Source organism: Lichenostomus cassidix, chromosome 1, assembly GCF_008360975.1.
Source record: "Lichenostomus cassidix isolate B80296 chromosome 1, HeHo_3.0, whole genome shotgun sequence".
NCBI classification, from domain to species: domain Eukaryota; kingdom Metazoa; phylum Chordata; class Aves; order Passeriformes; family Meliphagidae; genus Lichenostomus; species Lichenostomus cassidix.
The window spans coordinates 98,089,554-98,117,309 of NC_139479.1; the positions used below are offsets into that span (position 1 = coordinate 98,089,554).

Sequence of the window (27,756 nt, forward strand, 5' to 3'; positions counted from 1 at the left end):
CTTAGCACTTCTAATTGGAAGCTAGTGTTGAGGCATTTTGTACTACTTAATCTTGAATCTCTTCCATTTCTTGGTTCTGATCTTTTTTTGACACAGTAATTTGATCATGCCCTGGTGCTCAAAAGACACACACTGACCTCTTCCCAGTCATTTAAACATATATTTTGTAAAGCCTCAAGTTGAGGTTTCAGCTTGCTCTTTGCAGTGTCTTAAAGTGATTTTCCAGCTAAACAAATCTGAAAATGCCACTAGATGTACTCATTGCCTCTGTTGAGTTGCCACTTGTGATTGACTGAGCTAATTCAGCAGGTTAAATCAGGAAGAGATCAAGTGAGTTTTTGTAGGTTGGGGTCTCTTAGGTACCTGATGAGTGCTGACACAGGAGGAGGAGGAGAACAAGAATAGGTCTTAAGCTTTCTGATGTCAGCTGAAATTAAACTGACCTAACAATAATGCTTAGCCTGACCTTAGAGTGTTTCACAGGAAGTTCTGCTGACATAGCAACTTGCTGTCACCAAAGTGGGATGTTCTTATTGTTCTGCACCATTCTTGATTGGAACTCTTCATAGTTCCCTGCCACTAGTGTGTGCTAAGGCCACATGTACCTATGAGCTAAATAACTTGCTGATAAAGGGGGAAAAATTCAGTTTTATGCTCTTCTGTAATTTGGCCATGTTGTCTTGTGGAAATAGTTGGCAGATTGTGGGAAATCAGTGGCTAGAAAGTGTCAGTGTGGTCTCCCTGTCTTGCCAGAGGTGTGCTGTTAAGCAGGTAACAAAATGCATTGCCTTTGTAATTAGACTTGTGCATGGCTGATTCATATAGAAAAATAAAAATCTGCCATTTATTGCAACAAAATACAAGCCTGTAAATGTGGAAAGTATTCTGTCATTTCATAGCATGAATACTTTGTTGTTTTAAGAAGGTTGTCATATAATTCCTCAGTATCTTTTTTCCAGTTAGTGGTAGAAGCTTAATTAAGAATTGCTATTGAACAGATTATGTCATCATGGTCAGTATTTGACAGCACCTAGTTCTGTGGCTTTTAATACTAGAAGTGAGCCTTAGGGATTTTTTTGTTTTGTTTACTCTTCAAACTTTTTGTCAAGTTACGTGAATAGGGTCAATGCCTTGCTATTTCAGGTAAGCTTCTTGACTTTAATGCCAGCATGGATTGGATCACTGTGTGATCAAAAATCAGTTAGTGCGTAGCCTCTTGGGTGCAATTGAATCATGTAAAGGTACTTGAGATGGCAATCTCATCAGGCTGCATGAGAAACAGTGCAGGGCAATCTTACATATTCTGAGGGAGCAAAAAGGGAAGGAAGATCTGTAAAAACTTGGACAAATATAAAGAAAAAAGTAAGAAAACTTTGTGATGCTGTTTACTTTAAGAAGTTACAAAACATTTTGATTACTAAGTGAATACAAAGTGTATCCTTAAGATTTGTTGAGAATGACAAACTTCACTATTGTGAACGTGAAGCAGAGAAGGTCAGATTTCAGTATTAGATTTCAAGAGGAGGAAGGCTAGGCCTCATTAAAACAAGAAATGTATATCCCTTGTGCCAGTGCTTTAGATCAGTTAAGGACCTGAATAATGTGGCCTTGAAGTGTCTTGTCCTGCAGAACCTTGTGCAGTGTAAGCCTCTAAATGTGTTATTTTGGAGGAGACACATAACTTGTTATTCCAGTTCAATCTCTGAGCAAAATACTGACTCTCGAGTGGAAGTCTTTATGGAGAGCCCTGAATATCTGCATGGTAATTAGCTTGTAGTTTGAACTATTAGCTTGATTGCTCTGCAGCTAAAGCTAGTTAAATAACTGATGGAGATTAAAAAAAGAGATACTGTTCCAAATCAAATATGTGGTGTTGGGGCTTCAGATTTAAACTAATTTGTAGATCTTTAAACACTTTGGAGTCTATGTTGTGTTGTGTATACGATATGTGAGTTCGAGTTAAAAGAGTCACGTAGATAAGTTGATTTTTTTTTTTTTTTTTTCTTTGAGTGTGAACGTGTGTCAGAAGATGAGATAAATGTAAAAATTTTAAATTTGGAGTAGTGATCTTGTTAGCTCTACCTCCCTTTCTGGAGAAGGTGAAGGAAAAAGATCTGATCAACATTCCATAGCTGCATGTTTGTCTGTAAATATATATGGGACCTGCTCAGTTCAAGCTGTAAATCTTGAAAAGAGCAGCAATGAAAAAGTTTAACTTCTGAAAATATTCATGTAATTCATGTGAGAATACAATGTTCTCATGGCACAAATGAGCTGTTAGAAGTGTTCTTTGGTGGCAAAATTGTTGAGTATTTACTTTTTAAATGTACTGTGGTCATCTTTATATAGCTAAAGCCTGCAATTCCTGGGAGCAGGGTTGTCGAAAAAAGGAAAAGGAAACAAGACAACTCATGTGTTTAATTAACTGGGATGTTTTTCCAGTTCAGTTTGTTACCTTCCCCAGAAGTCTGAGCAGTTTTCATAAGTTGACTTGTGGGGCTTTTCTGTACTAAATTGTTTGGGGTTAAATACAGCTAATCATTATGTTGAAGTTTAATACAGGTTAGGATTCAGTAGAATTAAATGTAGCAAAAAGCTGATTTCTGAATTAAAGTGTGTTTTTCTTTACTTAAATTGCATTATGTATATCCTGCACATTTTGCACTACATTTCTGAAATGTAACTTGTGAGCATCATAAATAAGGTAGAAAGCAATCTTCAAATACTTTGAAGGAACTATCCACCTTATGCTTAAACACAGCAATGTCAAGTGGAGAAAAAGTTTGGGCTCAGCTCTGCACATGCCAGTTGGTGTGCAAATAGTTGCCCTCTTTCCAGGCCTGTCACACTAATGTGTTAAATAAGAGGCATGAGGAGAATAGAATGTTCTTGCGCTGCTTGTCATGGCAGATATTCTCTATATGAAGCATATTAGGGATTTTTTTACTTTTCTGGCTGTTTTTTGTCCCCTCACTAGTCCCTCTTAGCGACTGACGTATCAACAATATTGGGCTAAAGTTCTGGCTTATTTATTTGATTTATTTGTGTAACTTTAGGTGTTCATACTATTGATGTTATTCAGTAGTTTTATACTGAGGAAATCCATAGCTAAATCACTTTTTTGGGTGACTTCATTGACTCAGAAATGGTTTGAATGATGAAAAATCAATTGATGGGAAGTGGAAAGCTTTTAACAATGGACTTGTACATAAAGGTGTATAGGGACTTTTTTCCTGAATGTGTGGCTTGCCTTTTGTGTGAACTTGGTGAGTGAAAAGGCAGCTCATGTCTCAAGTTGAATGGCTTCATGCTTATGAAAATGCTTCTTCATGCTACTAAAATTTAGTCTTGACTTTTGTTCCATCGGTGAGCTTCATCAGTAACAGCTTGAGTAATTATTTGGTATCTGAAGAGAGAACCAGAGCATTTGAAATAGCTCTTTTAAAATCTGAGCACAGGAAAAGGAAATACAGTGTGGACTAAGACTTTCATTCTTTTTCATCAGGTTAGTTTGCTCCAAGAGAACTAATGAGGAAGTTGCTGGAGCATCTGTTTGGCATAAGTTGTGAACCTGTAATTTATTGAACTTTGTCCTGGTGGATTTCCTTTTTTGAAAGGAGGGTGATGTAAAATGCTGAGCTCAGAATGTAGTGCTACTGTGGGAGGCATTTTACATATTAAACAAATACATCGAATCCTAAGGAAGCACTTAACTATGCCTACTCTTGCATAGTTACTATGTGAGAGAAGATCTCTTCTTGTGTGAAGATGTTCCACTACAGTGTAGCAGAAAGATTGCATATGTATGATGGTAAATGTCTTCATTATCAAGTAGGGTAGGAAAGTTCAAGCTGAGTTCTTTGTTTGACTGTCAGTGTAAGCATGCAGTGGTTTGTGGGATTTTGATAGGGGCTTCTTTGTTTTTCAATTGTTGCTTTGCTTTTTAAGTATTTTCTGGTATGGTAAGTGCTAGAAGTTTCACTAATATGTTTCTCCATAAATATTGTTTATTAAGTCATATCTTTTGTAAATAGAAATAAGTGCAGTAGTTTAACTTAAAATTTTACTTGATGCTTTGTATCAGTTATCAAACTGTTAAAAAGTACCATGTCTTGTTACTGGCTTTTTGGTAAATCTGAATTCACAAAACGTTCATATCTAGTTAAGTTCCCTAAAGACTGTTACACAATTGTCGAGTCATTTTTATATGAAGTTGTGGATTAGTGATAGTATTCTCTGAAAAATGGTTGATCTGTGCCTGGCTTTGATAGTTTTGCTTGAAATACACTTTTGTAGTATTTCCACACTGTTGAGAATCAGTTATTGAGGAAAAAAGTAGGAATTCTCTTCTAAAATGGTAAGCTAGTTACTGAAGAAGGCTTACTGTAAAAACCAAGAGACATAACTTTCTTGTGTAGCAACTAACAATTGCTTTGTTTCTAGGTGCCTTAGCTGGACCAGTTGTTGATCCACATGTGACAGCAGTTTGGGGGAAGAAGGTTGCACTGAAATGCATAATTGATGTAAATGAAACAATAACACAAGTTTCTTGGGAGAAGATATATGGTAAAAGTTCACAGACTATTGCTGTTCATCACCCTGAATATGGAATATCTGTTCAAGGAGAATACCAAGGAAGAGTGGCATTTAAAAACTACTCACTTACTGATGCAACAATCATCCTAAAAAATGTAAGCTTTTCTGATGCAGGAGAATATATTTGCAAGGCAGTTACATTCCCGCTTGGAAATACGCAGTCATCAACAACTGTAACAGTACTAGGTAAGTCAGCTTCTTTTTGAAAGGAGGAAAATTGTGCAAACTTACTAGTAAGTTGTATTTTATCATTTTATCTAAAGAAAATGTGTAATCTGTTTGCTGGTCTTCCATTGCAGGTGTTTTATTTTTACTAATGTCATAGAGGAGACTTCTTTTGGGTCTTGCTTCTTTAGAACTTGCTCTTTGATTGTCTAGTCAAAAATAAATAACCTGTTCCTATTTAGGCACTGTGCTAATGCAAGCATTTAGTTTGTATTAGCACAGTGCTTTAGAGCTTTGACAGACAATGCTGATACCAGGGAATTGTGTGTGTATGTGCTGAGAAGCTGCTGAAGATGACTTTAGCTACCACCTTGGCTAAATTCCCTCATAAATCCCTTCAGTTAGTACAGAGTCGCCACTGGTCTTCAGAAAACTGGTATTTCTAAACCCTGCTGATGACTAATTGTCTCAGTGAAATAATCCATCATCTGTAGTGAGGTTAGAGGTTCCCTGTGAGGTGGTAGGTGCCCCATGCCTGGAAACATTCAGATGGGAATCTGAGCAGCCTGGTTTTAGTTGAAGATGTTCCTGCTTATTGCAGGGGGATTGGACTGGATGACCTTCAGAAAGTCCCTTCCAACTCAATTCTATGATTTTATAAACGTGTTGCTAACATGATAATTTAATATAGCTGCTTGGGGCTGGTGGTGTAAACTGTTCTTTCACAGTGTAAATGTAAAGCAAAACTATCTAGATGATAAAGGGGCAGTTTAAGCTCTTGACTATTTGTGGATAGTCATAATGTGAAGGTTTATAAACTTGGAGTTTTGTTTACAGTAATTTCATCTTTCTCATTGAGGGTTGAGTATTGCTGTCATAAGGAATTAGTGCTGAAGTGCAGGTAAAGTGAGGTTTTACTGCACTATAAGGGAAAATGATAACCCTGAAATTGAAAGTCTGTTATTGACTTACCCTCTCCTTACAGTAGTAATCCTTCTTTTAAGGTACTTCTGTATCTACTGCCAGGAATCAAATTATATTTTCTATAGCTGAGGTGGTCATCAATGACTATTTTTGTAAGCAGATGTGCTTTCTAGGATCATCTCATCTCTGATACCTGCTTTTCATAGTAGTAGAATACTCAATGGGATTAATCAGATGGCTGTAGCACAGTATGTAAAATGGTTTTCACCACAAGGTGGGGCAAAGTAAATGCATCAAAGCAACTGGTGTAATCAAATTTGAAGCCAGTAACTTGACCAAAATTCTCTGTGATGCACAAAGTGTGTGATCTTATGGCTCTCTTTTTCCTCTGTCTTCCACCTGTACTGCAAGTGGCTATGTCTGTGGTTATTGTAGCAGTCCTTTCACTTCAGGTTTCAGCTATTGTGCTTTACTAGTAAGCAGTGGGAAGTTCTTACTGCTTTGCCTCATCTTTTCTAGTCGGTTCCTCTTTCTAAGATTATTTCTTTTTTTCAGATCACGTTAGTAGCAGTGTCCATTTTGCCCTTGTAATTTCAGGTTTCTGGAGGAACTTGGAAAGCACATGTATGTCCCACATGTTTATTATTCTACATTTGAAAGTGTAGAAGAGCCACAACTTGTTTCATTAGATATGTATTATGAAAAATTGCAACTGGAATAGGCAAAGAGGGATTGGTCAGGCATACAGTAGTTCTGATCATAGCTTTTTTCATCATTGATGTAGATGGTTGCTAATTGCTATCTGTCAAGACTCGGTATCAACCTCTATGGCAAAACCCAGCTGTTATTTGCAAAGATGCCTTTCCATCCTAGTTAGCAGCAGCTTCACTTACATGTACCAGTAGGTAGCCAACCTTCTGCTGGACTTAAGTTCTTTAGCCTTAGTAGTGTATTTTTTGTCTTTCTAGAAACTTTTTGCTTCCCTGACATGTAAGCTTAAAAAGTTTAAAAATACTGGGCAAGTAACGATTTTCAGAATATGCATGTAAATTGTGGACTTTGCTGGCCTGAACTCAGCAATTACAAGCTCATCAGAATCTTAAGACATGGAATAGGTCTAATCAAAATTTAAGTCTTGATGTAACTTAAAATCATCTTCAGTCTGACTGCTTTCCCCCACTGGTCTAAAAAACTCCCCCTTAAGTAAGGAGAGAAATTCCTGTCCTAAGGCTGAAGCTGTTTCCAGTTGAAGCAGCATTGCCTTTTTTCCTAGTGCCTGTCTGTTCTTATTTAGCAAAGAATTAGTTTCCTTCCCATGTGTAGTGGAGATACTGAATCATGTAGTAAGTGCTAGTACACTGTAAGGCAGAGACACTGAAGACAAATGGAAGAAAAAAATAACTGCAACATAAAATGCCCTGTATTTTGCCACATTGCACTGGTCACTTAAGACCATATTTAGAACCTCTTATGTGCCCCAAGTTTAATAGGCATGCCACGTTTGGTGACTTTTCCCACTTCCAGTTTGTTCCATTTCGTGCTTCATGTTGTCTTAAGGAAATGCACTGTTAAAGAGGAGATTAAGACAGTGAAAATATGAACAGATGCATTGAACTTGTCTAAAACTTTGGTTCATCAAACTTACCTTGTTAAACTAGTGCAGAAAATGGCAAATCATTTTGTGTCAAACTGTTAGTTTCCCAAGATGCTGACCAAACGAGGCAAACTCAAGGTGTCTCAAGGCAGAAGAGCTGGTTTGATGCAGGGTAGCTTGCAGAGCTGACATAATTTTTACATTACGAACATGAGTGCTGTCCATGACTATTTTAAATACTTGGTTTGGTTTGACTCAGTCTTGCTTGGTTGGATTTCTCAGCATGGGTATTGATAAAGTAGGTTCTGCAGCCTAGCTCTTACTAGTGCCTCAAATGAAGAATGAGCTGCACAGATGAGTGTCAAAAGTGTAGGTCTGTCACCATGAATTAAATTCCAGACACTCTAATGCAGAAATTCTTCCTCTTAGGAATTCAAAGATGGTGCATGTCAGACAGTATAGACACTGTATCCTCACACAATTCTGATGAAGTAATGGTGTTTGAAAAAAGCTAATTGATGAGTTGTACATGTTCTTCTTAAGTAGTGCAGTATACTCTGAGCCAAGAAGAAGTATCAAACAGATGACAAATTAGTGAACTGACTGGTCTTAAAACCAGCAAACAAAAGCCCCCCAAAACTACTGCAACAACAAAACAACCTCAAATAAATAATTAAGCATTAATTATCAAACAGGATAAGGTACACAGAAAGATAAAGCTGCAGGTTTTGAGGCAAGAGAAAATTAAAAACTTGAAATACTGTTTTGGAAAGAAATTAATCAAGTAAATGTCAGTTGTGATGAAGGGGATGACAATTCCCAGTGTCATGCTGTTGCCAAGGAATTAGTGAATTTAAGGGCAGGAGGAAATAATCTTGTTTGTGTTGTAATCATGCCAATTTCATCCAGACCTCCTGTGCACAGTGTGTGCAACAGAAAAGTTTTAAAACTAATGGAAGCAATTGATAAATGCTTATGAAGTGAAGTACATGAAACCAAGAAGTAGCTTTTTGGCCTCAAAACTTAACGCAGTGGGATTTAAGGCTCTTTTCTGTATGCTGTATTGTGTTCCTCTTTTTGTAAAGAAGTGTAAGGACTTGAGCAGTGAGAGATTTCTGATTTGTCCATTTTGAACATAAGGTGAAGGTAGGATAAGCAGGGTTAGATTAGGTGGTGGTCACAAGTTAGTAAAAGGGCAAGCACAGATGAGCAAATTAGTTGACACCTTTTGAACAGCTGCACATCTAGCTTCCACGCTTCAGCCATCATGTCTTTAACATTCAAATATAATTCATGCCATAATGTTGCTCTAGATGGAACTCTTACGCTGAGCAAGCAGGTCCTGCTTTTGGATCTTTGGAGATTGGTGGCTTCCTTTGCCAGACAAAGCATTGTCCTCATAGAAATTACCACAAGAAAACTTCCAAAGCCCATATATTGGGTAATCTCTTCCAAATTGATAATGGTAAAACTGTTTTGCTCAGTGAGGGATGAAGTGCCAATGGCCCCTTGTAATTACAGATTCATTCACCAGATATTTCTCTTAATCCATGACTGAAACATCTATAAAGGCCATAAAGTAAGTAGCTGGGCTTCTGCTGGTTTTGCTTTGGTTGCTGGGACAAAGTAGTCCTGAATGATAAACTATGGAAAGAAGTGTCCTAACAACAGTTGCTTTCCATTTTTCAGTACATGGCTGTTTAGTTATCTTGTAGTTGGTGTGTACTACAAGAATCACAATTTATGGGAAAATGTGACAGTAGAAGCCTAAATATTTGTGAAGTATAAAAAACTGTAAAACACTGAAACACAGGACTGGGAATAAGTATATTTTATGAAGCTGAGTAGTTTGGAATAGTTTACCTTTTTTGTCTTTGACATTTGTAAAACCAAGTATTACACAATGAACTCAAACTGACAAATCTCTGGTATCACTTGAGAAAATAGGGTATTTTCCTTAATAATGATAATCATAGGATAAACTAGACTTTTTTAATTAGTCTATCCTGCTTTCTGTCTACTTGAAGACATTTCTTTCTGAAAGTACAGTACTGATTAGTCTGCTTTGCGTCTGGAGATCTCTGCAACTTAGTTATGAGTTCTTGTTTACTTATTACACCCTTCACAAAGAGGTGGAGGGAAAATTATGCAGTTGTGTACCTTTTTTCTTGTTCTGTAAGAAAAATCAAAGGAGTAGAACATATCAAACTATTTCCAGCTGGAATTAGTGGAGACTACAGTTTTGGCATGAAATGCTAATGGTAGCTGCTAATCTAATTTTATTGTGATGGAGATCTTGGAAATGGAGGAATACAGCAATAATTGGAATCTTCATGCATGTAATATTCTAAATGTAAATTTGTGTATTTACTTCCGCATTTTAGTAATACTACAGAAGTTCTTGAAGAAGTTACTACTGGTGATTTGGGGAGAACAAGGCATTAGTGTTCATGTCAAATCAGGAAAATCAAATTGTGGGTCAAATAACAAAGCTATGTCATGTCAAATTCTCCATACGATGTTTTAAAGGCTTTTTGTTTTCCAGATGATACAATGCTTCATACATACATCAGTTCAGATATCCAAGCTTGTTGCAGAAAGCTCTAGTTGTTGCTGGTGTGCGAGAGCAGGGAATTAGATTTTGGAAGAAGCTCTATTAGAAATGCTTCCAGTCTAGAAGAGTGAGTGTGGAACTTGGCAGAAAAACCTGCTATTGACTTATTTGCAGTAGGGTTACTAACAAATCTCAAAGGGTAGGCATTGAGAGAAACGAAGCAGAAAATAATTTCCTCTCAGTATCTGCCCAAACAATCTTCAGTTTCCTAACAATTTATATTATTAAAGCAGTTCTAAGCACAGAATGGAAAACACACATAAGGTTATTCATTTAGTAGTTGCCTTTCTCTTTAGTGTGATTGAGCAAATAATAAACTATCTTGTTCAGACCTGAGCAGAACAGTCAAAAACTGATCCTGGCACTGAATGAGCTCAAGCTGAAAATATTTCTTACCCATTCTTTGGAATGTATGGGTAGCTGGAAAACTTGCCAGGTATTGTGAACTCTGCTCTATTTGATTTCAAGATATGTGCGTGGGTCAGCTTCAATTTATTGGAAAGAAATTCCATGAACTAACTTTTCTCCTTCTTATTGGACACTGAAGGGCACAGAAGTTGCAAGACTTGTCTCTGCTTTGAGATTAGTGAGGGCTGATCCACTGAGGTGGATTCTGAAGCATTATGGTGAGTAGCAATGACCTCCCTTCAGAGGACTCCAGTAGCCAGATTAGAGCAAAAGACCAGGATTATGGAATAGGCTGGTACACTACTCTGCATCTGTACCTTACAGAATTGGTGACACAAATGGGCCATTCTAGAACAGCCCAACCATGGTTTGTATCTGAAGCACTAGGAAGTATTTCTGACTTGGTCTGTAACTGGTGGGTGGCTTGTACAGGGCCAAAACAGATTTGCTAAATGAGAATGAAAAATTTTAAAAGCTTTTTAGTCCTTGGCCCTCAGCAGTAGACTTGTACACAAGGAACTCAACATCATTTTAGAAAGAATTGTGTTTACCAAGTCTCTAAAATTTTGGCGTGAGCATTCGCTTTACAAGGAGGTCACATCCTTCTGTGTGCAGATTTCTTTAGTCTGGAACTTAGTATTGAGTTCCATTTTTTTTTTTGTCTTTTATATGGATTAATTCACAATAACATGTATATATATAGGCAAAATTTTGCTTAGATATAGGAACAATTACTTTGTAGATCAAAAACTCAGATTAAATTTATATATAATAATGTATATTTCTGCATACATATTAGATCTTTTATGTAATGTGTGGTGTGTGTACATATAATGAAGATGCAGGATGGAAGTCATTTGTATTGTACTGATCAACAAAAGCTTAAACTCTTAATGTTGAATGTTAAAGCACTGAAGTAGCTTTCAAGTGACACACACTGACAATATAGATTAATTCTTGAACACTTGAACATGCAGCATAATCTAAGCTTTTGGGGAAAAAAACTGCAGTGTAGCTTCAACCTAATACCTTAAGCTCTCTGTTGTCAGACACTACAACTGGAGCACTGCAGTTAGCATTTTGGACCTACCAACTCTGGAATTCCCTGTCAGTGCATTAAATGTAGTGAATGAACAACACTGAACTTGAATGAGTGGACAAAGGGGGATGATGTCAGCAGGCCAAAGCTTTGTAGAGCTTTCATCTCTCGAGATATGCGTGGTCTTATATTTAGGATGTGTGATTAAAATGAGCATTTGCAGATGGATTACATCTTGTCTAACTTTTACATAGTGACATTTTCAAAGATGTGGAGTCTGTTGTTTAAATCTACTTTTTCTCCCCCTCCTTAGTTGAACCTGTTGTGAGCTTAACAAAAGGACCAAACCCTCTAATAGATGGTGCAAATAGGACAGTAGCAGCCACTTGTACAGCAGCCACTGGAAAACCTGCTGCACAGATTGACTGGGAAGGAGGCCTTGGTGAAATGGAATCCACCTCTACTTTGTATCCAAATGAAACAGTGACAGTTGTGAGCCAGTATGTGATTGTCCCTACACGATTTGCAAGAGGAAGACACATAACTTGCGTTGTGAGGCACCCTGCCTTTGCAAAGGAGATACGATACCCTTACGTGTTGGATATACAGTGTAAGTATTCTGTGAGGTAACTACTGCCTGGTGTATATCCTGCAACCACCCTCTGAATCAGTGCATACCTTCCACAGGAAGGAGATGAGTGCTTTCTGCTTCAGAAAAATAAAGAAAATGAAAACTGCTTAGAAAAGCTGTGATAAGAGGCAGGTCAGGCAGGAGTAATAGCCTAGGGTGTCTCTCTCTATTGAAAATAAAATAATAAAGCTAGAATATTGTTACATTTCTACTGTTTTGGATATTGAATAATGGGTAAACATGAGGGTTGATCCATAAGCTGTTTAGAGTATCTTACAATTTCAGCAGTGTTAAAAAGGGATGCTAATGAGGATTCATGTTTGAGATTTTAAGTTGAAAGTAAGTCTTGTGGTGGTCAATAAATTCAGATTATTCACTGAGATTTCTCCACTCTCATTAGCCTAAGTAAACAAGAACATAATACATACATGCCTAGCATTTGTTATTCAGCTTCAGGTTGCTCATATAATTCAAACCTGTATTAGGCTTGTTTAACAAATGTGGCTTTTTAAACACGTGAATACGAAGCAAGGTGGCTTACAACACTGCTTAGTTAAAACCACTTAAGACAAGTAAGGCATGTGATCCAGTTTTTGGTAGGCAGTGCATGTGTAAAGAAAGCCAACTATTTTCAAGGTGTTCCTTTGGTGTCCTGTCTGAGTTTTGTGCTGCTTTGAAGTTCCTAAATCACAGAAGTCTGTCAGTTCAAGTAGAACAAATGTGGTGGCCAGAAAATGTAGACTTGGCTATTTTGGTTTGACTAGAATTTTATTTTGGTTTGGTTTTTTTCTGCTTGGTAAAGAATCGCTTATTTTGGCATAAAATAGTGATCACCACTGCTTTATTTTATCAATCTTAAAATGAAGTTCTAGATTGGAGGGCCATTGATACAGAAATAGTGCTAAAGATGATTTGTTCCTATCGTTGTCTCAAACAGTGGATAAGAAAATTGTTTCTTATTGAAAGTGAAGTGAGGATGCAAGTTGGTCTTAGTATTTTTATCTGAGATTAGTGTTGATGCATGTTTCAGAATTTCTAACAAAATTGTATAGTAAGCTACTCAGCAGCAAGTGAGCAGCAGTGTGTGCTCTTCAGTCTACCCTGACAGCAGCTTTTGCAACTGCTCCTCCCTCTCCACTCCAGGAGCTTATCCCTAATCATAGTGGTTTTTCTATTCCTTGGGTTTTGAATGTTTTGCCTAGGCCTCTATGAAATCACCTCCTGGCTTTTTAGAGCCATAGTGATACATTTTTATGCCAGTGGATAATTTAATCTTTATGGTTGGCATCTGTGAACTTTTTGGTGATTTCCTAATTACCTGGTTTCTCCCAAGGCTGTTTCTGATCCATTGCTGTATCTTGTTAGTGAGAAATAGCCTTAAATTACCATTCCTCATTTCCCAAAAACATGAAACTGGTTCTTTTTTTCTGAAATCCTCTCACTTCCCCAAGGTGCTGTGTGGTTGCTCAAAAAACCCAATGGGAAAGTTGCACTGATTATAGCAATTTGTTCACTTCTGCATATTAATGCTGTAGCTTGGAACTCTATCATGTTCTCCATACACTCTGGTGGTGGTCTTTAAATTAAAAACAAAAGGCGACCAACAAACAATGTACACATTCTCCTCCAAAAAAAAAAGCAAAAAAACCCTACAACAAAAAAACAAAAAACAAAATAAAAAACAACAGAAAGTACCCTTCTGATCTACTGATCTTACGCATATTTCACTTTATTGTAAAAATTCTGATTGTTGATAGATGAAATCTTTTTTTATCAGATGCCCCAGAAGTTTCAGTGACTGGCTATGATGGAAACTGGTTCATTGGAAGAGGGAATGTTCAGCTCAAATGTAATGCTGATGCAAATCCATTACCTATGGAATTTATGTGGACCAGGTAAATATTTATGAAAAGGGACTTGCCACATGATTCAAGTGGTATAATCACTTTGCTTACAGTAAATGCTTGTTTTGAAAACAGAGAGTATATTATTTGTGTTGGTTGTCATGGTTTTTTCCAGCTTTTTAAAAGGAGAATACAATGTGCATATTTGTATGAATATAGGTGAGTAGATAGCTTGTAAATTTATGTGCCTGAGCAGTTTATCATTACTCTCAGGGTGAAGTCTCTTTAGTTACTTGTGTTGGTTTTGCTTAGCTCAGAATGTCAGCATCTTTAGCGTCTAAGAGAAATTTAAACCCTTCAAAAGCTGTTGTGGTAGGCCTACTCAAAGTAGACTATGTTCTGTGTGTTGCAGGATGTAGAGCAAAGACCAATAAATCTAGTAAAGATCCAGCTATTATTTACATATGCTTCTAATGAAAAAATTTAAAAGCTTACATTGCATCTACTTCTCATGAATCTGTGTATTGCCATCCCCATGCCAGGCTTAGCTCAAAATCCAGTGTGATGAGAAATTTCAACATGTAAAAATTCCTATGTTTAAAAAAAGCTCTTAACAGCAGTACCATTTACTTCTTCAGATGCACTGTGTTCTCCGTTCTCTCATTTGAATATCAGACATATGTAAGAACTAATCAATACAACTTCTGTTTGCAATTCTAGAAGAAATAAACCTATTTAAATACATTTAAAGCCATTCAGGCTTCAGAGGTCACTGTTGGATTTCCTAAACCTTAAACAGAACAAACTTTTACAGGAAATCTAAATTTTCTGGAATAAACCTGGTGTGCCATTTTGAGCAACAACAAAACCCAGCCAAAAAGCTGTCATACTGGTGAATGAGGAACTTCATGTGTAAGGGGGGAATTCCATGTAAAAGATGGTAGCTTGAGCTTGAGGAAATGAGAACCACTGTGTTGAATTGTGTGCTGTCTTACTGTCAGATTACAATAACTTATAGATCTACCTTACCAACCAATTGTATCCCATGGATTCCAAGATGACATTGTATTTGCAGGGATAGTGGTATTTTCATGGTTAATAATATTTTAAAATATGTCACATATATGAGAATTTTATTAGAATAGACCTTTCAAACCAATTAACTGTTTTATAATGTTTATAGAAATAAATACTTCTGGTACTATGAATTATGAAGTATGTGCCTGATGGCTTTTATCAGCTTTATGAGGCTTAAACAATTCTGTGCAATAATCACAGCAACAGAGTAGGAATGTTGTCTTGAACCACAATTTTTCGAGACTCCATTTACTGTTAACTGTGGAGTGTTCTTTTCACATATTTTAAAATGTTGGGTGCTTTTTGTTCAATACTACTTAAAAAATCACACTTTCTAAATGCTTTCAAGATACTGTCATCTATTGATCATAAGTTTGAATATCGATTTAGGCCTGCTTAGCTGATAATAGGTACTTAGATAAATAAAAATGGGATGCAATGGCATGAAATTACAGTATCTTGAAAGCATTTAGCAAGTGTTTAATGGGCAGTTGGCAGCTCTGTGAACATAGTTCCAGTGCCTTTGCCCTTTTCTCTTTCTCTGTTGTGTTTACAGTTGTAACTGCAATCTCAGGTAGAATGGTACAGGGAAGTGATAGAAAAAGTCAGTTGGTAAATAATTTTTTTTAACCAGTTGTTTCTCCAAGTGTATCACCACGTACCACATTCCATTTCTGTGCTGTAATTTAGACAGAAAAGTAATGGGAGATGAAAAAAGGCAGGTCAGGAGAGGAGAAACTGCTTGAACTCTTGCTCAGAAATTCTAGTCAAAACATCCTCTAAATTAAGTATGTATGGACAGAAATATTTACTGATAGCTCAGCTGGATGCAAATGAACAGGCAGATAATCCTGACAGCAGAAGAAATGCTTCTTAGACTGTTAGTTTTTAGAGCTTGAGTTGTCTTGTTCCTCCAAGTTCTTTTGAGATGCTGTTTTCTTAGCTGTAGTAGTGTTGATTTTAGACAGCTTGCTAGTTCCAGCAGGTCTGACATTTAAAGGTTTTGGCCCAGAAATTAAATATTAAATAGGTCTTCAGGTGTACACTGAGAATATCCAAGGAGAGCTCACTGGCAGTGTTAGAGCACAGTGAAAAATTCATTCTATAGTTTATTGGAAATATTATTTTAAACTAGTTGTAAAGATACACATTTGAAATATAACTGTGTTCTTCTAGGTTGGATGGACAATGGCCTGAAGGGTTGCTGTCTGTTAACAATACTCTGCAGTTCAGCAGCCCTTTGACTTATAACTACACTGGGACTTACGTCTGTAAGGTGACTAATGCCCTTGGTCAGAGAAGTGATCAGAAGACTGTCTACATATTAGGTAAGTCTTACTTCTCAGCAAAGACAGTGTGTTAACTTAGAACTTTTTTCTTGTCAGTGATTGAATTAGCAAACTGAAAATTGATGCATGAAATAAATATGCTTTTTGTGTGAAAAGCTGTTGAAAGTATGGATTTAAAAGATATAGCACAATTTGGGATTAAACTGACTCTTGAATAGCGACATATAGGGGAAATTCTTAAGGTTAAGGTACTTCTGAGATTCTTATTTTCTCTTGGTACGTAAACTGAAGGGTTTTTGCAATGTTAACCTGTGCTTGACAAGATATATTGACTGTAATAAACAGTACCTTGTCTGTAATAAATGGAAAAAACAGATGTTGGCAGAAGGGGAACAGCTACATTTAGAAAAGCTAAAGATGCTCTGCTTTAAGGAAGTTAGGGTTATGTTCTGAATGTGTGCTTTGTACTCCAGTTACTTGTGTCATTTTCTCAGGATGCAGATACCCAGTAGTCATCAAGTATCTCATGCAGAGCTCTTGCTGATCTACTTAGTATCAGATAGCAAATTTGTGTGTCTGTTTAGCACTACTGCTGTGGGAACACACATCCTTGTATCTATCAAAACAATGTAATTAATGTTTTACCATGACACCTTTTTTGTGAAAGAGCAGCGTGACTTACGGTATGCGTGACTTACGGTATGCGTGACTTACGGTATGCGTGACTTACGGTATGCGTGACTTACGGTATGCGTGACTTACGGTATGCGTGACTTACGGTATGCGTGACTTACGGTATGCGTGACTTACGGTATGCGTGACTTACGGTATGCGTGACTTACGGTATGCGTGACTTACGGTATGCGTGACTTACGGTATGCGTGACTTACGGTATGCGTGACTTACGGTATGCGTGTCTTACGGTATGCGTGACTTACGGTATGCGTGACTTACGGTATGCGTGACTTACGGTATGCGTGACTTACGGTATGCGTGACTTACGGTATGCGTGACTTACGGTATGCGTGACTTACGGTATGCGTGACTTACGGTATGCGTGACTTACGGTATGCGTGACTTACGGTATGCGTGACTTACGGTATGCGTGACTTACGGTATGCGTGACTTACGGTATGCGTGACTTACGGTATGCGTGACTTACGGTATGCGTGACTGGTGCTGTACAAGTGTGGAAAAGCTCTTCAGATATGCATAATGGATTGGGTAAATTAGCTTAATATCTAGCTTGATCAATAAATGCTAATATAGGTTTTTCTAAGGAAGATAATAGGCATGAAAATTAAAATTTCATTCTGTTACATCGTTGCTGCTTTTCAGTGAGTTCTTGACGTTAGTTATTTCATTGATGGAATTAAGTGCCAGAGTGCATGTTGGTCTGTTAGAGGGTACAAACAGACATGATAGATATAAACATACATGACTTCTTTGTTAAAATTCAATATGAACACTTAAGGGTTAAAATGAGAATGAGAACTTAAGTCTTAAACTTCAATTATAAGATGTGTGAAGCCACATCAGTCAGAATTCATTTTTGGTAGTTGTCTGCATCTTTGGAATGAATGATGATGTCGCAGTCAGACTGACATAACTACACTGTAAGCCACTGTGGAAAGCTAATAAGTTCTAATTAACTGTCTAGTCAATGAACTAGTTAACTGGAAACTTACAAATAGTTTGAGACAGTTGAATTATTTGTAAACAACTTAAGAGCTAGAATTTTATATAATTTAAATTACTTCAAGTGCAGCAAATTGTTATGGAAGTTACTTTGGGATGTTTTGGTTCTAATGCTGCTTCTATGGAGAAAAATTCACAGATGCATAGCAGTCTGGAAACAATTACAAGGACTGGCACGTTGTAAGCAGTAGATTATCATTATTAAATAGGGTGAAACATTTACCTAGAATGTAACTCTAAAATACACTTGCTCAGAAAATAACAATGCAGTTTATAGCTCTGTTCTCAGCCTTTTTCTAACTTCAAGGAGTGGGGAGAAGTTTTTGCAAGTCCACTATTATACAAGTTGTCAGTTCTGTGAATATCATCGGCTGTAAGTAGGCCTCATGCTTTTTACCATGACTGTTGTGCATGAAAACAGAAGGCTGTAATTCAAATTACATTTTCAACTAACAAACTAAAACAGGCCAACCAGGTAATCATAGATGATGTTTCCTAAAATGAATCAAGTTTTTGAAAAGCACAATAGGCATACAGGCTAGTTGAGCTGTGGTGGCAGTTTCCATTCTAGCCTATGGCAAATGTTACACAGTTTAAACAAGCTCAATAGTGTCCATCAGTTCACAGCAAAGACGAGCTACTGCAGATAATTAAGCTGCAGTAGCTGGTCTTTGCTGTGAACTGGGTGGACACTGTTCACATGTGTGCTGCTTTTCAGCTGTGCTCAGTGATTTTGTTGTGCCACAGTAAATTAACTGCAATTAGCAAATCTTAGCTGTTTTCAGAGAGTGGCAAAATTAAGCCTCACTTAGTGAGGAATGAAAGAGGATCAAAGTTCTGCCAGTTTAGGTGCACCAGTAACAACAAAAGTTTTGGCTGATGGTAAATTTCAGTCTTTTAAAGTGAGTGTTATGTTGATCATGCTGCCAAACTGATTAAAAGCACTGTGTATAAACTTTCCGTGTATAGGAGACTTGATAAAAATGAGAGAGGTGAAGCAATAATTATCAGTGTTACACCTGTATTGTTTTCAGAAACAAATATTAAGCACATTTTACTGTAACTCTTAAGAATGACTTTTCACTGTGATTGGTTCTTTAAATAACTGAAATGCCCTTAAATGATGCAGTATGGGCAAGTGACTAATAATCAAAGCACTTACCACCTTTAATATTGGACTTAACTCACTAGGTATCTATTCATGGCAGTGATGTACTGTAAAGCAATAAGCTGAAATAATCAATTAGCTTATTTTTCTGTCTTTGGTCTTATCCACTGTATAAAACTTGGCATAAAATGTAAAGTGAAACTTGGAAGTTAATGGACAAAGCTGTATGATCATACCATCTTTCAAATTTTAATAGTGAAGCTGTCAAAAAGATTTATGTAGTCAATGTTTCTGAACAGTCACAATGCTGATAGTTGTTAAGCTTTTTAACTGCTAGAAAAAAATACCTATTAAATTGAAATGTGTTTTACGATTGGAATATAAGCTGAACAAAAAATTGCTATTGGTCCTGATATTCATTGTTAAAAATTTAAAGCTGTACTTTCAATAAGTTCTGTTGTGCTCCTAAACTTTATTAATATTCTTGACGTGGAATACAGAAATGAAAGAGAAGTAGGTGAATTTACCATTTAGTTCCTGTCAACAGCTTTTATTTTCAGGAGATGATACATCTTTATAGGAATAGAAAAATACTCAAATGGTGTTTGAAGCCAGATACTTCTTTTTATTTTGTTTTTAAGACATGGCTATCTTTGCTATTTTTATTCATTCGATGATGTAAACTCAAACGTTTTCCATAGCTGTCCAGCAAAAGCAAGTCATGCTCCCTGTGTAGTTCAAGCATTGAAGTAAAAAATTTCCAAAAGAAGCTGTCAGCTTGATATATAAAGCACTTCCTTGTACAATATTGATTTACTCAGTTTTCGTACACAAGGAATTGAACTTTGTTTTCTTGGCTCTGTGTTCCTTCACCTTCATGCTGTTCACTGAGGCTTTCCCTTTCTCCCCTTACAAGGGGGAGGTGACCTGTGATACTGTGCATTCAGGTAGGAACATACTTCCTCTGTCATGACAGCCTTTGGAAGAGATGACTTTTTTTAAAAGGAAAGCCAGCCTTTGTTAGGCAGCAATCCTAGGAAGGTGTTTGTAAGTACAAGGTCACCTTCTTGTAGAGTGGGCATTGTCAGGATTAACATAGCAGAGAATGATGGTTCGTTTTACTTTTGCTTCTTCATATATAAACATCTGTTCTGAGAGAGCATTGTGAATACAGGCACTCTTTTATTTTCTAAATTACACATTGGAAGGAATGTTAACAAACTGCTCTTTTTGTGCTATATAGCAAAGGGCTTTGCTCCCTGGTCTAGCAGGCTTTGAAATTTCAGTGGTCCTCCTGAATATTCTTCCATGCCTGAGGTTAAGTTAATAATAGTTTCTCTTGTGTCCCAAAGAAATGCCAAAATCCTTTATTTCGTGTGTGAAAATCCCATCTAGAAACCACAAAAGTACACTGAACTTTGAAAGTGGATGATTGATGAAAGGAATTGTTGGTGCCAATCTTAGGATCATGCTGCCAAAATAGAGGTAGGGACACACACTCTGAAAACAATCCTAAGGTATTTGTTTAGCTTCAGTGTGTTTGTTCCCCACACACAAGACAGTGTGGGGAGAGGGTTAAGCAGTGTCTTCCACTATTACTTGACATTAGAGTAGCAATGGTTGGAGAAAGAAAGAATGATAATTTTTCACATCATTACTCTCAGGCATTCATAGTCTTGTTTCATGGAAAGCTGACTTTCTCTGCTGTTGTAATGGAGTTGCTACATAAGCTTTTCAGCAGCTGAAAGAAAGTGCCAGTTTATAAGACCCAGTTGCATAGTATTATTATTTAATTTTTAAGTACTTAATATCTAAAGATAATTTAGCAATAACAGCAGTTTAAGACACAGTAGTATGTCTCTGTGCAAACATACAAGTAATACATATACAGGCAGATACTTGCCACTCAAAATTATGTGCAAAGAGATCTTGTAATTTGTGCAAAGCCAACTCACTTCTGGATTAAAAGTAATTGATAGCAGGTCCTTGTCTTGTTGGAGGCAAAAAAAGGGACACTTGCATCTTGAATGGTGTGGGGTTTGTTTTTTTCAAAAAGGGAGAACTGGTTTTGGCCACTTTGTTGTGGCTTTTGGAACTAGGCAAACTTTGTCTATGTTAATATGTAACAACTCTCCAAGGAACCTTTCCTTATGAAATTTTGTTTCTGTAATGCTTATATGACAAATTTTAACCCAAGGAGATGTGTGCCAGTATTGAATCATCTTACCTGTTACAGAGCTGGTCACCTTACCTCTTAAATACTTCATAGTGGGCTATATCCAAAATAGTTTATGTTTTAAGAATATTGTGTTCTTTAGTTGATTTTTTTTTCAATGATAAGCTGGTAATACCAAGACAGGACTTAAACCTAAGACTTTGAAAATAGTGTTCTAGTTTGAAAGATGATCTCATCCATCTCTTTCCACATTCACCTGTCTGACACTTGGCTTATAGTTGGCTTTGAATTGCCACAGAAGCAGAGGTGAGTCCCTGACATTTGAAGGATGAGGTACTGCAGGAGGATTGAAGCAGGAAGATGTAGTGTTTGGGGCACAAAACATGTCATGTTAGCTAGATATCTGTACTAAACTTAATTGTAGAAACTCACCTACCCAAGATAAGTTGTTTGTATTGTAAGAGCTGAGAAAACTATATTAAGAGTAGTAATTTAAGGGAAAAATAAAAATATCAAGCTGATACTGTTGAAGGTTGGTACCAACTTTCAAAGGAAACATCTGGAAAATAATAGAGGGAAAACTAAGCAGTGCACAGGGGCCATGATCCTTTAGATTGACGTGGTATCAGAGCTTCATTTGAAGTCAAGAGCAAATCTTGCTTTTATTGGCAGAAAACTGTGTCAAAGGCTTTGAAACCAGCTAGGAAAACTTGGCTTCTTTATGTGTATGGAAGGAGCTAATTGACTTAGTATATTCATACCACAAAATTGGTTTTTGCTTTCTTCAGTTACGTCTCTTATTTTAATGGAGGTGGTAGCTATATAAAAGTAGAAGAAATTTTGTGGTGGTCTTTGCTTGTCCTCATCATTATTACCTGGTATGTGTAATAAGGATTTGAACAGGCCCAGAACATAGTAAGAGACAAAAGCTGAAGTCAAGATGCATTTAACCTAAACCCAAATACTTTGCAGAATTTCTGCTACTTTCAGCTCCCTGACCTGCTTGGATATGTTAATATGTTGTTGTGCTTTGTGCAGCAACACAATCCTACATCAGTAAAAGACACAAGACCTGTTAAACATTGGGTCCTAACTAAACTGTTAAAGAAAGTTATCAGTAGGAAATTGTTGCTTTTGAATAAAGTGCCACGTGAAACAAAATTAAAATGATGCACTTAATGTTTTGTGGAAAGCATTAAGAACTCAAATGTATCAATTATTATGTGAAATATTATAATTAAAGAGCTTGCTGATATGAAATATTGTCTTTCATGGCCGCAGATAAGAGTGGCATTTTTCTTGATTTGTAGATGGCATATGAGATGTGATTTGCAAGCGAAATGTTATGAGGTAGACATAAAACTTTGACATTCCTGATGTTAATATTGTTCTCTATTTGGGAAACTTGCTTGGTACAGGAAGTTAAAAAAAAAAAGTTAGTTTTACATTTAGAAAGCTCTGGGTGACACCAGAGGTGAACTCACAAATTCTTAGTTGTAATTGGCCTTATAAACAAGAAGGGACAGTTTTAATTTTGTCATTCTTCAACAATAAAAGGTACAGAAACAAATAACCCTTAGAGTTATCATGGTTATGTATTGCCAGAATACATATAAACAAATGCTGAATTGCTCCTGTGTTTGCAATTAATTTAATATTTTAATTAGTGCTTGTCAAAAGTGCAGCTGGACAACCTGACAACTGGTGGATAAATGGGAAGTTTTGAAGGAAAAACTTTTTATAAAACACTGAATTTCTAATATATTAATAAGATTGTAATATCCACTGTGCTTATTTCACATGTACAATGGTTAAATTTGCCAGGATGCAAGTACTGGATACTTGTGGATGTGGAGGGTGAAACTTAAGACCTCAGTATCAGAGGGAAATAAATTAACAGTTAAGAAGCCAGTTAATAAAAACCAAACAAATATATATAGCCAGGAAGGATTTTGCTGGTACTGTTTGAAACTCTATTTTAAGCTCACAAATCTTGCTTCTAAAGCAAATGCTTTTACAAGGAAGAGGGGTTTGAATTTAACTTCTTGACCTAGGGATGTGTGGGACATAGACCCCTGGTAAACTTGGATTCTTTACTCTCTACTTCTTTGTTAAATTATCAAACTCATTTAAAATCAATTTTTACTAAAATCATAATCTGAATTCCTATTACTCATTTTGGTAGTGCATCGCTCTTGCTCAGTTTCCTGTCTTCTGTCAAATTAATTCCATTTACGTATAGTTCCCTAACGAACCATCACTTTTTATGTAGTTAAGGAATATAATTATGCCATTTGAAAATCTGTGTAAAACTTTACTTATATCATGCTTAAAATGTTGGATCCAGCTGCGAGGTGCAGTCTGAAGTGAGGTGTGTAGTGATCATGACAAATGTAACAATTCTGTCTAGTATGAGAGAATTTTGTCTGTCTCTGAGTAGTAAGATTAAAAATCATTTATGGCTATTGTGATTTGTCACATAACTGAAAGCTTTACAGCGCTCTGGTTCTATCTGGTTTATTCTTTGTGGTGGTAAATTTAGGGTTCCTCTAATGCGGTGATAGTGCTGCTTTCATGAATCTTGCTTATGGGCATTTAACTAAATAACATGATATAATGAGCTACTTGGCTGTCCATGTAATATTCTCTCTGAAAGGTTCAAGCTATAGTAAAGTTTAGTATTGCTTTATCGATTTTAAAATAATTAGCTTGCATTGGGCAAGACAAAAAATTTTTCAGTGTGGCATAGAAACAAGAAGTGGAGTTGCATATAATATTGTGATTGACTGGTATAATCTCAGTGTCATCAGCCTGTCACTTGGAACCTCATCTGCAATATAGATGCGTATATCTCCAGTAGACCTAAAGAGCAAAGGGAAAAGCTGCATGCTGGAGAAGCTTGGGATCTGGCAGTCTCTTGTTTACATGCATAACCTTACATGAAATCAGTTGATATTTTATACTGAGGAATGAATACAGAATTTTTTTTTGTGCACGAGGGATCAAATTGCTTATAGCAGGAATGCATAGAAATAATTTTTGCTTCAAATGTTTCATTTTTATATTATTTTAAAAACCTGAAGTCTCCTTGCTCAACATAAGTGTTACTTCAAGATTAATACATGCCATTTTTAACTATGCTTCTTTCACTAATCCCAAGGTGGGGCTGAGTAAGTTTTATTAATGAAATAAATGTTTTTGGAGAGAATAGCTTAAAAATCAGTAGTTCACGTGCTCCTCACTGAGCACACAACTCATAGTTTTTCATTCTTATATTCAGTGCCCTTAATCATTTCTGAAGGGGAATTTAATGTTGAATAATTGACTTTGGGGCATAATCAATTAATTTGACTCATAATTCCCTATGGCTGGATGGAAAGTTAGAGGACTGCTTGGGTTTTTGCTCCTTGAAGGAGATAAATAATGATGAACAGTCAACATCTGAGTGGAAAAACTGCATCTCCCTCCTTTGAGGAGGGCAAAGTGTACACCTGAATGTTATTTTTTTGTTTGCTCCCCATACTTTCTATCCTGCTGCATCTTAACTCAAAAGCATATGTAAGAAAGCTAGTTCAAAGCTTGTGAGTAATTCAAGACTTTTTTCAGTGCCATGAACTTGAGAATGAAAAACTATTCTTGTAGAACATACCCATCAACTTTGCTTTCTTATAAACCCTTAACTGATTTAGCTCGCATTGACATTCTGTGCCTTTTCTGTGTCTTGTCTACTTCTTTGCTCTTTCCATTAGATCCTCCTACTACTACCACTCGACTGCCCACGGTTCCCTGGCATCCTTCGACTGATGGCACCACAGGTTTAGCAACAGAACCTAGAATAATAAATTTCCCTACATCAACCTTGCCAACAATGCAGGACGACACTTGGGGTACCATCGTCGGTTGTGTGGTGGGTGGGGTTCTTTTACTGTTACTTCTCGGTACTCTGGTTGGAGTTATCTGCTATAGGAGAAGAAAGACCTTCCGCGGTGACTACTTTGCTAAGAGCTACATTCCGCCATCAGATATGCAAAAAGAGTCTCAAATAGATGTTCTTCAGTCAGATGATATGGGTTCTTACCCTGGCAGTATAAAAAAAGAATTAAAGCACCCAATGAACGTAATATCTAAAGATTATTTAGAAGACCCTGAAAAACCTGAGTTGAACAATATAGACAATACTAACAGGTACCAGGATCGTTATGAAAGACCAATGGATTACCATGAAGGTGGAACATTTGGAATGGGTTTTATGCATGGTGAATTTTACGAGGATGATGACTTTGTTTCTCACTTAGATGGCGCGGTAATATCTCGGAGGGAGTGGTATGTGTAGTAACCACTGAAAACTAAACATGTACCTGCAGTTCACTTCATTGGCTGGTCACTTTCAGATTGTTTATACTTATACAACAGGAGGAATAAACTTTTTGAAACTTTTTTTTGAAGGTTTTTATATTGTGACTTGACACAATGGAAATACTGAATCTGGGGAAAATATATTTGAGCTGCTTTTTTTTCCCAATGCTGTACTACTGTTTAAGATTTGAGTTTTAACGCAGAGTGCTTATATTGGTCTATGTCAGAGGCAAAAAGAAAGGCTAAATTAAAGTTGCCATTCAATATTGTTTAAGAATAAAAACTGTCTGTCTTGGCTCTCTGATTTAAAAATAAGTTTACCCAAGGCAATGATCAAATACAGTCTTTGGGGGCTTTGAATTATTTCAATCTAGGTACCATCCATGGTAAACTTGATGCTTCTATATAGCAAATACTTTACCAATTAAAATGAGTTACAGCAGAATTAAAGCTTTATTTTCTAGGGTTTTTTTCTGCATAAAAATGAATACCTCTTAGCATTTTAATGAGCCTTCTTGTAACTATATACTTAATTTTTAAGTCATTGCACTGAAACTAACTTATGAACAACATTTTGAGGAGTAACTGTAAACAGGTCAAAGGCTTGTATTTGAATAAGATGAAAAGTTATTTTTTTATAGTCATTGATTTCTAAAGCTTATTCTAGTGTCTGTATATATACATACAGTGAGGTGTTTTGTTAGGCCTGTGATTAGCAGGATGTCAAAACTCATTAATGTATACAAGATGCTCTTTGCAAGTACACAGGGTGCAATTTTTGAGACCTGTTTTGGAGGCTTTGTGGGAATCTTACCATTGTATTTAAAAGCTGGTTAATTGGAGACAACTAAGGAGAAAACACCAATATAGATTCCAAAGCTGGAGGCTAATATGAATGTGCTTATTTTCCCAGGTGCCAAAAAGCATTAGAGTTTCTATGACCAGAAGTTAAAACAGCGGTTTTACGCTGCTTCCGACTAAGTTACAATGCCTGCTTTGAAGAGGGTAACCAGAGTTTCAGATTATTAGTAGGGAAATGGACACTTGCACTGCTACTTCAGGTATTGAAAATGCACTCTCCAATGGTGCAACTAAAAAATCTATGAAACAGGAATTCAGATGATTTGTGCAGTCTCTGTACCGCAGTGGATTTGTTTTCCCTGCAAATAATCAGTACTGATTTTACGTGTTCTTCTTTAAAATGACATTTTATCCATTATATGTAGGACATCTTGTCTGACATCTGAAATAGTTCTACTTTGTCTTGAGCAGATTCACCAAACTAAATCTGCTGATTATGTGAGGATGAATGAAATAACTTTAGATGAATTGCAGAACACCAATAAATTCATAAGTAGAATAGTAGATCTTTTGAAGTGCCATTTTTAAGTGTTTAGCTTGAGGAAATTGAAGCTGATAAGGCTATTAGTATTTGAAACCTGAAAAGGGAAAAGTCTCCGCTACCATTGACGTGAAATAGGCTGCATAATTAGAACTGCTTCATGAGCATTCATGCTGGAAGTTCTTTTCTATCCTAATGATGTTTGGTAGCTTACAGCATTTAGAGCTTCACAAAAATAGTTGTATTGAGCGTTGTAGACAATACACTGTGATTGCATATGACTGCATGTCTTTAAAAGAGATTAAGACAACAGCTTTATTTGAAATTCAAATGGAAAAGCATCCGTAAACAACTTAAGTTTGGGTTTGGATTAATGGAGTACTGACACATGGTTGACCAAAGTCTCAAGAACAATAGCAAGTGATATTGTGGTTATCTGGAGTTTGAGTGCAAACACAAGGAAAGGAGTGAAATTTCTAGCAGAGGGTTCTGATCCAAATTATTTCTGGAATAAGGAGATTATACCTCTCTTCAAATAAAAAATACTTGATATATCATCTTTAAAAGATGGTGTTACTTGGAAATAAACATAACCATAAACCAGTTTTCCACATGGGATATCTTGCTTTTGTCTCTGTGGATTTCTTGCTTTGATTTTTAAAATATATATATATATTTAATTCCTATGGGTTAAGAAGTTGAAATGTTCTGGAGTTGAAGTTATTAATAGGGATAGGGCTTACGCGTGTTGCGATGTTTTGTACATTATGTCTGCTGTAAAAAGAATTGATTGTACGTACAAATGGCTGTTGTGTGAATAAACTTTTTCTTACATTCTGGAACATAGGTAGTGTTCAAAAATGTTTCACAGGTATGTTCTTAAAAATTTGACATG

The 27,756-nt window shown here is 36.5% G+C and overlaps 1 protein-coding gene across 2 annotated transcripts in view; it reads left to right on the forward strand.

The window, feature by feature from the left end:
• The window catches only part of NECTIN3 (nectin cell adhesion molecule 3), a 61,182-nt gene that overhangs the window by 18,843 nt on the left and 14,583 nt on the right, over positions 1-27,756 (forward strand). Inside the window, exons 2-6 of one of the 2 annotated variants that reach the window (XM_085073111.1) lie at positions 4,444-4,782; positions 11,654-11,950; positions 13,749-13,866; positions 16,069-16,220; positions 24,913-27,703. In XM_085073111.1, the coding sequence (XP_084929237.1) occupies positions 4,444-4,782; positions 11,654-11,950; positions 13,749-13,866; positions 16,069-16,220; positions 24,913-25,496 (1,490 nt within the window). In that variant the 3' untranslated portion in view covers positions 25,497-27,703. Of the gene's footprint in view, positions 1-4,443; positions 4,783-11,653; positions 11,951-13,748; positions 13,867-16,068; positions 16,221-24,912; positions 27,704-27,756 lie in introns of those variants that run through there. The other variant, XM_085073122.1, reaches the window with a different exon arrangement.